The sequence below is a fragment of the Chiloscyllium plagiosum genome, unplaced genomic scaffold, assembly GCF_037043375.1.
Source record: "Chiloscyllium plagiosum isolate Xiang-an unplaced genomic scaffold, Cpla_swu_hap1 HiC_scaffold_22, whole genome shotgun sequence".
Classification (NCBI taxonomy): Eukaryota; Metazoa; Chordata; class Chondrichthyes; order Orectolobiformes; family Hemiscylliidae; genus Chiloscyllium; species Chiloscyllium plagiosum.
This window is the reverse complement of record NW_028270160.1, coordinates 50,229,387-50,242,427: the sequence shown is the minus strand read 5'-3', so window position 1 is coordinate 50,242,427 and position 13,041 is coordinate 50,229,387. Positions and strand designations below refer to the sequence as shown.

General features: G+C 42.6%; 1 protein-coding gene across 2 annotated transcripts in view; it reads left to right on the top strand.

The window, feature by feature from the left end:
- Window positions 1-13,041, top strand: part of papss2b (3'-phosphoadenosine 5'-phosphosulfate synthase 2b) — a 73,863-nt gene that overhangs the window by 58,216 nt on the left and 2,606 nt on the right. Inside the window, exons 10-12 of one of the 2 annotated variants that reach the window (XR_015760953.1) lie at window positions 893-1,161; window positions 6,560-6,691; window positions 8,908-9,045. Coding sequence is in view for 1 of the 2 variants with exons in the window: in XM_043712392.2 (XP_043568327.1) it covers window positions 893-1,161; window positions 8,908-9,137 (499 nt within the window). In the remaining variant the exon portion in view is untranslated. Of the gene's footprint in view, window positions 1-892; window positions 1,162-6,559; window positions 6,692-8,907; window positions 9,138-13,041 lie in introns of those variants that run through there. The other variant, XM_043712392.2, reaches the window with a different exon arrangement.

Genomic DNA, 13,041 nt, shown 5'->3' with positions numbered 1-13,041 from the left:
TTTCCAGAGGATATGGTGGATGTGGGTCCAGTTACAATGTTTAAAAGACATTTGAGTAAGTACATGAATAAGAAATGTTTGGAGAGATACTAACCAAGAACAGGCAGGTGGGACTGGTTTAGTTTGGGATTATGGTTGACATGGGCGAGTTGGTCCAAAGGATCTATTTCCGTGCTATGTGTCTCTGTGACTATGACTCTACCATTTTGATCTTGGATCACCTGGTTTAAAAATTCCTTATTTGACTCTTATTACACATATTCATGTTTAGTCATAGAAGGCTCCTTTGAAACATTTTACTCAGTAAAAGGTGTTATAAATATAAGTTGCTACTTGTTGCTTCTCGCTATAAGCTTTAGTTAACAGTTGCATCAAAATGTCAGAGTGGACATTTGGAACCATTTTGAAAGTAGTAAGATCACATTTTTTTTGGATAAACTTATGAGGTTGCTTTTTCACAATGATTTAACTGCTTTGCCTGTATTTCTGTATAAAAACACGGCATTACTGATTTCACATTGATGTGTAAATGTAGTCTGCTTCAGAGGATTGCTTCTGTCATTAGGTTTGGAGAATCCACAAAGTGCAGCTGGTAGTGGGAGCAATAAATAGACTATACTTTTGGTCTATGAGATTGAAATCTACCTCAACTTTTCAGCTCAACTGGAAGTTTATTTGATTAAATTGCATGCAAGCTGGTACTTTAAAGGCACGATATCAATGCATGTTATAGAGTTATTGCACTTCAAATGGGAAGAAAATAACTTACCAACTGGAGAAGGAGGAATTTAAAAAATCATGATCTATTAGTCATGCCAAATAATTGCAATAAAATAGCCAGTAATTCGTTCCTTGGTAATGGAAGTGTGATCCATTCTTGTCTTTGTTGCAGATGCCATTTTTGCATTCCAGCTCCGTAACCCTGTTCACAATGGCCATGCTCTACTGATGCAGGACACTAAACGTCGGCTTCTGGAGCGAGGCTACAAGCGGCCTGTGCTGCTGCTGCACCCGCTTGGCGGCTGGACCAAAGATGACGATGTGCCACTGGACTGGCGCATGAAGCAACATGCGGCAGTTCTGGAAGAGGGGGTGTTGGACCCACAGTCAACCATTGTAGCCATCTTCCCATCACCCATGATGTATGCCGGACCAACCGAGGTAAGTCAAAGTTCAAAGACAGGATGTAAGCAGGCAAGTTATGACCACTCAGCTGCAAGGAGCTTTGGACATTAACTCATTTAGCATAGTTTGAATTTCCTTGTTGCTTTCCTCTGAAAAATGGAAGCAATTCCATTTCTGCTAATTCATTTGCTAAAGCTTTTCTGTGACCCACCCCTCAACTCTCCACCAAGTGGTTTGACCACTTTGAAAGTTTCTAACCAGCTCCTTATGATGTGAAGCCAAAATGGTATCATTTCTGCTCACAATGCACTTGGGTGAGTTGGAATGTGATTTATAAAGATACAGGTATTATGAGGATCAACTGAGATCGATGAAAGTGAGCACTATTGCAGTGTGAAGAGTTATGACAAGCACTGGAAATAATGAGGTGAATTTTGTGTTTTTATTTGTCTTTTGTGTTGTGCTTATTGGACAGTTGGTCACCATGAGTCCTCGCAAGGTATATCACTGTATCTTACCAAATTGGCCTCATTCATTACCTTTCCCATCCCTATGCCATTTCTCACATCTAATTTCCATCCCATCTTATCACAAACATTGCTGGAACAATTCACAACTCAGCAGATATCTCAGAATGTACCAGTATGTCCTGCATCCACACTATCTTTAAAAGCCCAGGTGAGCACTGTTAATCTGGAGCCACAATGCATGGTTCCTGACATTTGCCACTGACATGGTAGACAGGGGGGTAATCAGCACCCTGCTTTTCGGGTGAGCGGTGTGGAAGTGAGAGTGGGACTTCCTCTTCCCCTCAAGACCAGCAGTGAAGGCAACAACACCGTGCCATGTTGGCCTGTTGCAAGGTTACTGCTATTTTGCTGTGCTGTTTCCCACAGACACAAAGTCAGGAAGCTTGTCATAGCTGTTTGCAGGCTCTAGTCAAATGAAAGGGGGCAGTCTTCATCTTTGGTTCCCAGCAGTAAGTCAAGGGTACCCTCTGATACCAGTCCAGACCTAACTATGGGTAGTCACAGTCAGGATGCTGGTTGAGGACAAGATGTTGGGCAGCCCACTGCCCGTCTTGAGTCTTGCTGCTCTATTGTGCTCTGTGGAATGGGAATGAGTATTACAGCTATTACTGTTAATGCAGATGGGTCACGTCCTGAGCGAGTAGGTAGCACCAAGGAAATGCAGAGTTGATGTTGTTAGTTGGGTGACAAAGAGTGAGGGAAGATGTTGCAGGCAGTAGTGAGCATGGAAGGGCATGAGCCTTGGTACAAGGTGGTACAGTAGCAGAGGGAGAGTGAGTGTGAGCACTCAGAGAGAAGATGGTGGCACTTACCCTGTCTTGATCCTAATGCACACCAAATCCCTTGAGCCATCCATCAGTGCTTGCTGAGTCATATTAGCATGCCATCCCCTCAGCCCCTCTGTTCAATGCTCCTCCTATGAATTGCCATGGGATGTTTTATTATGTTAAAGGTTCTATATAAAGGCAGAAAGCTGAGGTGGTTCATCATGGAGCGTTTCTGCCCAAAGGTATGTAGCCTCTCTCATCTGTCCCCCATTAGCCCCACTTTAGCTGAGAGTACCCAGCATGCCCATATTTTCTGGCACAGGATTATTCTCAACATCCAGAGGAGCTCTCGAGGTAGATGCTTGACCCACTGAAGAGGAGCTGGTAAACTCTAACTTGGATCACAGTCACAGCGCAGGCTTGGCTCTGTAATCAATCACTCCCAACACAACGTGCCACTTACAACAACATTTACATGGCACCTTTACTATAGACCTCACAAGGTGCTTCACAGCACTGATGGTGGGAATAGTGACAAAAAGCTTGGTCAGAGGTTAGGTTTTAAGGAGGGTCCTAAATAAGGAGAAAGAAGTGAACAATGTTTCGGGAGTGCATTCCTGAACCCAGGACTTGGGGCAGAACCACCAACTGTGTGTGAAGAATGTACAATGGGCCAAAATTGCAAGAATGGAGAGTTCCCAGAGGGATGTAGAACTAAGTTTACTGAGAAATGGAGGTTGAGGCCTTGAAGTAATAAAGGTTAAGAATTTTTAAATGGAGTTTTTGGGAGTTGGTGTGGGTCAGTAAAAAATGAATGGAAGCAGCTTAAAATACAAGCAACAGAGCTTTGTACAAATACAAGTATCTGAAAGGTAGAAAATAGGATACTGGTCCTAAGAATATTAGTAGAGTCATAGAGTCATACAGCATGGAAACAGAACCTTCGCTCTAACCAGTCCATGCCAACCATGTTCCCAAACTATACGAGTCCCACTTGCCTGTTCCTGGTCCATATCCCTCCAAAGCTTTCCTATTCATGTACTTATCCAAATGTCTTTCAGGTGCTGTAACTGTATCTGCATCCACCACTTTCTCTGGCAGTTCATTCCATACACAAACTACTCCCTGAGTAAAGAAGTTGCTCCTTATGTCCTTTTCAAACGTTTCTCCTCTTAAAAATACGCTCCTGAGTTTTGATCTCCCATACCCTCGGAAAAGGACCATGGCTTGTCACATTATCTATGCCGCTCAGGACTTTATAAACCTCTATAAGCCTTGAGTTATCTTGTAGCAACTACTAATTTTTTTAAAAAAGTCAAGAAACTACAGTGTCTGATTCTCCACCAAAATAAATTACTGGACAGAAAACTAGGAATTCACTTCAGGAAAATCCAGTTTGGAAACATGCGCACAGTCAGCATTTTAATCACTAGTATTTCGAGTCATATAGTCATAGAGATGTACAGCACGGAAACAGACCCTTCGGTCCAACCCTTCCATGCCGACCAGATATCCCAACCCAATCTAGTCCCACCCGCCAGCACCCGGCCCATATCCCTCCAATCCCTTCCTATTCATATACCCATCCAGATGCCTCCTAAATGTTGCAATTGTACCAGCCTCCACCACATCCTCTGGCAGCTCATTCCATACACATACCACACTCTGCATGAAAAAGTTGCCCCGTAGGTCTCTTTTATACCTTTCCCCTCTCACCCTAAACCTATGCCCTCTAGTTCTGGACTCCCCGACCCCAGGGAAAAGACTTTGTCTATTTATCCTATCCATGCCCCTCATAATTTTATAAACCTCTATAAGGCCACCCCTCAGTCTCCAACAGCCCCAGCCTGTTCAGCCTCTCCCTGTAGCTCAGATCCTCCAACCCTGGCAACATCCTTGTAAATCTTTTCTGAACCCTTTCAAGTTTCACAACATCTTTCCGATAGGATGGAGACCAGAATTGCACACAATATTCCAACAGTCCAAACCAATGTCCTGTACAGAGGTAAAAACAATGACTGCAGATGCTGGAAACCAGATTCTGGATTAGTGGTGCTGGAAGAGCACAGCAGTTCAGGCAGCATCCAAGGAGCAGCGAAATCGACGTTTCGGGCAAAAACCCTTCATCAAACGTCGATTTCGCTGCTCCTTGGATGCTGCCTGAACTACTGTGCTCTTCCAGCACCACTAATCCAATGTCCTGTACAGCCGCAACATGACCTCCCAACTCCTGTACTCAATACTCTGACCAATAAAGGTAAACATATCAAATGCCTTTTCACTATCCTATCTACCTGTGACTCTACTTTCAAGGAGCTATGAACCTGCACTCCAAGGTCTGTTTGTTCAGCAACACTCCCTAGGACCTTACCATTAAGTGTATAAGTCCTGCTAAGATTTGCTTTCCCAAAATGCACACCTCGCATTTATCTGAATTAAACGCCATCTGCCACTTCTCAGCCCATTGGCCCATCTGGTCCAGATCCTGCTGTAATCTGAGGTAACCCCCTTCGCTGTCCACTACACCTCCAATTTTGGTGTCTTCTGCAAACTTACTAACTGTAACCAGCCCCTCATGTATTGTTAAAAATAAAGCCCACTGAACTGATTCAGTGACTATGAAGAGTTTTACTATTCACTGGAAGGTGAAAGCCCGCAATTATAGTGACTGATCCTTTGCCGGTCTACTCCTGCTGGAATGAGAAAATGGCATCTAGTGAATTTGCAGACGTCTCTGATGAATCATGTTTCACCTTTTTATCTAAGCAGGGGGAGGAGATGAACACGTTTATTTGTCTTAAGCAATCCGTGATCAACGTCATTGGTGGAATGTTAAAAGTAATCTACAAATTTCAAAATGATGATGATTTGATTAGCCCTGTCACATGGCAGAGCGTTCTAAAAGTTCATCTCTAAGTAAACTGTTAGAACAAGGAAAAGTAACAATGTTAGATTTCATTGTTCTCAATGTTACTTTGCCACGGTCGAACTTTTGGAACCAGTTTAATTGGGCTGTATTAGGGAGATGCCTGGGCTACTTCATCTGTTTTGGAAGTGGCAAAGCTTTTGCATTTTTTGTGTCTTCACTCCAAATGTTTTGGTGGATCCAGTGTTTCCTCATCTCCCTCTGAACTCGATCACACGTTTTCATGTCCAGGTGAATTCTTGAAATGCAACACTTGAGTATCGCTGAGAAAAGATACAAACCATTGAAACTTTTTGTCGTGCATTCTTCATCGAATCCCTAAGTGTGGAAGCAGGTCATTCGGCCTATCGAGTCTACACCAATCATCTGAAGAATTTCCCAGTCAAACCCATCCCCCATTTCCCTGTAACCCTGTGTTTCCCATGGCTAACCTACACATTGCTGGACGCTACGGGCAATTTAGCATGGTCAGTCCGCTGAAATTGCACATCTTTGGACTGTGGGAGGAAACTGTAGCACCCGAAGGAAACACACACAGACACTGGGAGAATGTGCAAACTTCACACAGTCAGTGACCTGAGGGTGGAATGGAGTCCAGCTGCCTGGCGCTGTGAGGCAGCAGTGCTAACCATTGAGCCACCGTGCTGCCCTAAAACTTATGCAAGAAAGCCAAATTTAAAAGTAGCTCTGATTAGTTGTTGTGTTGCCATGGAGAGCTATTGTCTTCCATACTTTTATTTAACCCAAAAAAGGCACAAATTCCATTTGCTTGCAAAAGACAAGTCCTTGTGTTTGAATATATCTACCTTCTACATATGCAAGTGAGCTACACCTGGCATCATAGCAGCACTGAAATTCATATTCTATGTTAATCATTTGTGTGATAAGGCAGAATATTCTTTAGGCGTGACAGCAGCATCCTGCTAGTGAAAAATACATGTCCACTTGATGATTACAAGACTACAAGCTGCTTCATCCTATCTCTTTTTTTTAATCTGCAATACTCATTTCCTGGGAGAAAGTGAGGACTGCCACACTGTTGACTCCAATGCTCATTTCCTAGCTGATTTACAGCAAACATATGAATTCAACTCTTGTTATTGAGTGCTGGGCATATCACTGCCATCACAGTTGGAAAACATCCTCAGACATCCTGAGGTTATAAGAAACACAATATAAATGTAAGATCTTTCTTCTTTCCTTACATTCAGCTGATCTCTGACTTTGGAAGGCAATAGAAGGAACAATATATCGCTAATGCTTTAGATTACAAACTGTCAATCAACTTAATTAAAGAGTAAATGGATAACTGAACAGCAGCAGAGGCAGATTGAAGATTTACGGTACTTACAGGCTTAATTATCTTTTTGAGTAAGATAAAAAGTAACAATCAGTCAGTCCTGCTACACTATACATTATTGTGAACTGGACCATGCCCAAGGTCACTGAAAGTTGACTGTAATTTAAATATTTCTCTTGCTGGCCTACTTATCTCTTTCTCATAACTATAGATGTAATGTTCAATTTAAGCAGTGCAGCCTCTGAAATATCTTTCAGAGAAGGGTAACTGGAACAGAAAAAAATGTAAAGATATAGGGTCAAATCTAAATATTTAAATTTGGTGAAGGAAGGGTCCCACACTGGCTGACAACCAGCCAGATAATTTTCTGCAGCCAGGAGGAACCATTTGTTTCTCATGTGACTGGATAATTAAAAGTTTAAGCTTTTGTTCACTTTTGTTCAATGTCTCCTTATAAGGGCAACCCATGGTGGTACAAATAGTTAATGCACGTACAACACACTCATAAATTGGACCTTCAGTTTGTAATCTGTGTTTTATGCACATCACTAAGACTTTTTTTGCATTTGAAAAGTGAGCTCCTTCCTAGAGCAGATGAATTAGCTGAGCACTTAATGATAGCTAGCAAGCTACACAACTGCAGCCTAAGAGCAAGCTTAAAAGAGCAAAGTGGGGGGGGAGGGGGGAGACTTGGTGATGGTCTAGTGCTCTTATTGCTGGACTGTTAATCCAGAGGCCCAGATAATGCTCTGGGGACCCAGGTTCAAATCCCACCACGGCAGATAGTAGAACTTGAATCCACCAACAAAAAAAATCCTGGAATTAGGGCTCTAATGATGACCATGACTTCATTGTCAATTGTCAGAAAACCCACCTGGTTCACTAATGTCCTTTAAAGTGAAGTAAACTGCCATCCTTGCCTGGTGTCCCCTAAACGTGACTCCAGACCCACAGCAATGTGGTTGACTCTTAACTGCCCTCAGGGCAAATTATGGTTGGGCAATAAATACTGCCCTAGCCAGTGATGCCCACAGCCTGTTAAAGAATGTTTTTAAATTGCCCTCTTAACAAAAAGCTAACAAATTGAGTGTCAAACATACCTGCAAATAAGACTGACAAGATGGTTGCAGATTTGAATTGAACATTTGAGCCCTCCTTAACACAGGCTTAAGAGGTCATTTTATGAGCCTTTACTGCTGAGGAGTAGTGCATCATGGGAGACCAGGGTCTTCTAGTAGGAAAACAAACTCTCAAAATCTGCCTGTACCTACTTATGTGGGTCACTTCCTGTGTGATCCTGATTCTTCACCCAGTATGTACCAAGACAGAATGATATTCAACAGCATGATATATGATTGATAGTAATACATAATTTGTTTCCCATCTATACAACTCCAGTGCCCTGCTGTCCTGCACTAACAGTGGATTAATTGTACAGTCTGACTTTATCATTGATGTACTGGGGCACTGCAAGGTTTGCTTGTCAGTTCTCTGTGAGCTGCCTCCTTCCTTAATGCAGGAGAGGGAGGAGGGTTGGAATATTTCATGATGTTGCTCATTGCCTGTGGCTATGGGAAAGGAATATCAGTCAGTGCCTCTCTCCTTTCATCTCCAGAGATCCAGCCTTCCAATTCTATAGGTTCCCTGATATTCCTCTTGTTGGTATGGGGCAGGATGTATGACAGGCACATTTTATACACTCTGTGGGGATTGGCTCCCTTCACCTCTCTGATTTACTCTTGTGAATGGAAGTTTTGCTACATTTTCAGTGAAAGTATGCCACAGTGGAAAGGAAGCTCCTCATCGAAGCAATAATAAGCCTAAAGTTAGAACTGCTGTTCAGCATCACCATCTGGATAGCTAGGTACACAAAGTCCACACATCAAAACAGAATGATGCCTGTTCTTCCTTCACTGCCTCTCCCCAGGTAACCCCATGCTGCTGTAGTGCATATCAGAGCCAGATCCTCAATAGTAGTGGGACTGGCAGATGCTGCTTTTCCAGCAGACTAATTGCTAATGGAAAAGTGACAACAGTAAACTGTTTGGCCCCAGTAAGACTCACTCTTCCCCTACACAAATAACTGTGACCATGGCATTTACATTGAAGTGAGGGGTGGGACAGATCCCTGGAAATTCACTCCCTGCTCAGTGCTTTAGCACAAATGCTGGTCACTTTGTTGGTTGGATAATTGCCACTAGGATCTTGTTGACAGTCACTGTCCTTCATCTATTTGATAACTGTGCTGTTTGTTCACAGGTTCAATGGCACTGCAGGTCTCGAATGATTGCTGGAGCCAATTTCTACATTGTTGGCCGTGACCCTGCTGGCATGCCACATCCTGTGACTAAAAAAGATCTGTACGAGCCAACACATGGAGGCAAGGTTCTGAGCATGGCGCCAGGGCTAACCTCTGTGGAAATCATACCCTTCAGAGTTGCTGCATACAATAAGGATAAGAAATGCATGGACTTCTATGACACAGAAAGGTAAGAAGTTATAAGGACAAGCCTTCAAACCTGATAAATCAAACTTAAGGAACTGTGACAGATCAGCCTTTGAATCCCTGGTGTTCCAACCATTGCTGGTCAATCTCAAGATCCTCTGTCACCACCAAAGAACAATACAGCTAACACTCAGTAAATCCAGAGAAAGAAGAGAAAGCATTCAAAGCATAACACTTGCCACCAAATGATAACTATATCATTAACACGCTTGTCTTCATTGGTCAGACCATTGAATAGAGGGGTTGGGATGTCATGTTGATTGTACAGGACATTGGTGAGGCTTCTTTTGGAGTACTGTGTACAGTTCTGGTCGTCCTGCTATAGGAAGGATATTATCAAAATTGGAGAGGCTTCAGAAAAGATTTACCAGGATGTTGCCAGGACTCGAGAGTTTGAGTTATATTGAGGGGCTAGATAGGATGGAACTTTCTTCACTGGAGCGTAGGAGGTTTAGGGGTAACCTTATAGAAGTTTATAAAATCATGAGGGGCATAGGTTTTTCCTCTAGGATAGGGGAGTTGTTGCCTGACCTGTTGTGCTTTTCCAGCACCACACTTTTGTCCCCAAGTTCAATTTCAAGGTGAGAGGAGAAAGATTTAAAATGGACCTGAGGGACAACGTTTTCATGCAGAAGGTAGTTCATATGTGGAATAAACTGCCAGAGGAAGTGGCAGACGCAGGTACAGTTATAAGGTTGAAAAGACATTTTGACAGGTACATGAATGGGAAAGGCTTAGAGGAATATGAGCCAAATGCAGGCAGGTGGGACTGGTTTAGTTTGAGAAACTTGGTTAACGTGGAAAAGTTAGACCGCAGAGTCTGTTTCTGTGCTTTATGACCCAATAGCAATGGTGATAACTTTTGACTTTCTTGAGCTTCTGGGTGGATGGTGCATTTAACCATCCAAATAAAAGGGGACATGGCAGCAGGAGTAGCCCATACTTTGCCTTTCTAAATCATGGTTGACCATCTACTTCCACGTTTTCCTTCACTTTAGTTTTAGTGTCAATAGTTTTTCAAAAAAATTATTCATTCAGGGATATGATCTTCGCTATCAGGTCCAGTTCAAGTCAACGGTGGTGCTGCCAAGCCACTCTTTGTGATGGCAATTCCTAATCCAGAATACACTTTGCACCTTTGCTATTCTGTGTTCCCCCCCAAGATCTATCAATCTTCATTTTGTGGAGACTCAGTAACAGTACTTCCACAGCCCCCAGTGGTGGGATATTGCAAAGATTTGCTGCCCTCTTTCGGTTATTATTCATTATTATCATTAATCATTAGGTGATCATTTGAATGGAAGAAATGTGCGGGATTGCAGAGAAATGGAAGGAGAACAGCATAGTGCTCATTTGGAGAGCCAGAACAGACATGATGAGTTGCGTGTCCTCCTCCTACACTGTAACAGTTGTGCGATTCTGTGAGCAAAGAAATTCCTTCTCTTCTCACACCTGTGTCCCCTGATTCATGACTTATTCTGTTGCTTTCAGGAAAGAGGCATTGAATATTCCAATTAGTATTAACATCTACTCTCCAAGATGCCAATGTGGGAGTTGGATTTGTAACTGACACAAGCGGATGAAGTCGGTGCTGAAGTGGGCCATTGGGCCCCTCTGCCATTCAATAACATCATGGCTGGACTGTTTGGGTGTCAGTTTCTACATTCCCCTTCGCCCCCAACTGTGATTCCCTTCCCCTTAAAATAATCTATCCACCTCTGCCTGAAAGATATGCGATGACCCTTCCTCTACTGTCTCCCAAGAGACAAACAAAACCTCCCTTCCCATCCCCCTACTCGCCTTCCAGCCCCTCCCCTTCCATTTCTTTGACCAACCCTTCCTTCCTGCTACCAACTGGATTCATCCCTCCCATTGACCAAACGGGTCGTACCCTCTACCCGTGCTCACCATCCCTACCTCACCATCCTGCCCCTTTCCCCACCCAAAACCCTCCCTACCCCCTTTATCTGCAGCTCCCCTTACACCCAGCCCCATCCTGAAGAAGGTTTGCACCTGAAACGTTGACTTCTTCCCCTCTTGTTGCTGTCTGGCTTGCTGTGTTCTTCTACCCTCCTGCTTGTCAACTGTCCTCTGAGGCAGAAAGATGATTTTAAGGGTATGCGACTCTCCAGAAAAGCCTTAATTGTAAATATGATACACCTTTTACTTAGGTGTGTTCCTCTCCATTATGGCATAAAGTATTGACAGTATTAGAGTGACATTCAACATGTGGAAATAAATTTCAGAAGGCCATTTTGATGACCTAGGAACTTAGTGCTGAATCGGACAGTGCTGAATCCATGTGTGAGAGATACAAGACTCCATCTTGGACCCAGAAATTGCTCATGTCTTCTCTATTTGCCGGAGGAAATCAGTACCACTGTTATACTGGTTTTGGTGCTGATTAAAATGTGGAATTCTGTATATAAATAGCATCCTTTGATAAATCTTTTTCAATTCTCTTGCACAGAAATACCTGTACAATTCTCTGCCATAGAAAGGCCAAAACATTGAATGTTTTCAAGAAGGAGTTAGATATATTTCTTAGGGCTAAAGGGATTAAAGGACATGGGGGAAAAGTGGCAACTGAGTTGGATGATCAGCCATGTTCATACTGAATGGTGGTCTAGGCTCAATGGGCTGATTGGCCTACTCCTACTCCTATTTCTATGCTTCTAGAATAAAGTCTGGCCTGAAGAAAGACATTTTGTATTTATAAAAAATATTTTTGATGTGCTCAGGTTGTTTCATAGCACTGTGAGACCAATTCAATATTTTTAAATTGCAGTCATGCAAAAGAATGTGGCTGCCAATTTGCGTGAGTTAGTTTCTACAGCGGCAATGGGACTATCATCAGATAATCCATGTTTGTTAATCTTTCTGAGGATTAAGATTAGCCAGGACAAAGGAGAGAACATGCCATCCCTGTTTCAAAACAGTGCCATGGGTTCTTTGACACCTACTCAACAGAGTAGACAGAGCCTCAGTTTAACCTTTCACCAACAACTCAGCACAACACCAAAGCCTCAAAATCTAGCTTTTATGTTCAAATCTCTGGAGTGGGGTTCAAACCCACCCTCAAGAGGTGAGAGTTTTACTCACATGGCTTAGACAATATCACTCAGAGTTACATTAGGATGTCCATATAATTGGCTGAGGATGAGCTGCCTCTCTCCATCTTCCTGCGGAAAACATTTAACTCCACTGCATAATTTATATTAGCATACTCAAGATTAAAGACAGAGATAGCATTAACACCTCTCATTTTCTCAGGATGTCTCAAATCATCACCTCATAAATGCAGTTTCTGTCATCACGTAGTCACACTAATGTCCCTCCGATGTATATTTCCTTTTTGGTTGAGGTAAATATTGACCACAACAGAGCTTTCCTCCTTGAATAATGCCTTAGAACTGTCCCACATCTACTCAGTTAGGACATCTGTTCAAAATCTCAGTTGAATGATATCACCTCAGACAATGTGGTATTCAAATGTTAACCTCAAATATTTGCTTGTCTTTGAGATGAGCTTAAAATCAAACATTTCTGGCTCCGAGGCAAGAAAGTTGACACTAATCTAAGACTGAAGTTTATATTTACTAACTTCATCCCAAGGCCAAGAATCTCAACTAATCTCACACCATCTAAGATCAAAATTATGACTAAAACCTAGAGTCACTGAATTTTGAAAATATCAAAGTGTCTTGTATTCAATGATGAACTGAGCAGTTTTCTGACAGCTGGATAGATAATCTCTCAGGGATTCCAGGGATATGGCGAGGAGATGAATTCCTTGATCATATTGACTGTTGGAACAGGATGTATTACGTCATCTGCTCCTTTATTTCTTATGTTCTTGTAAAAGATGGTCTGAATTTATTGCAGTG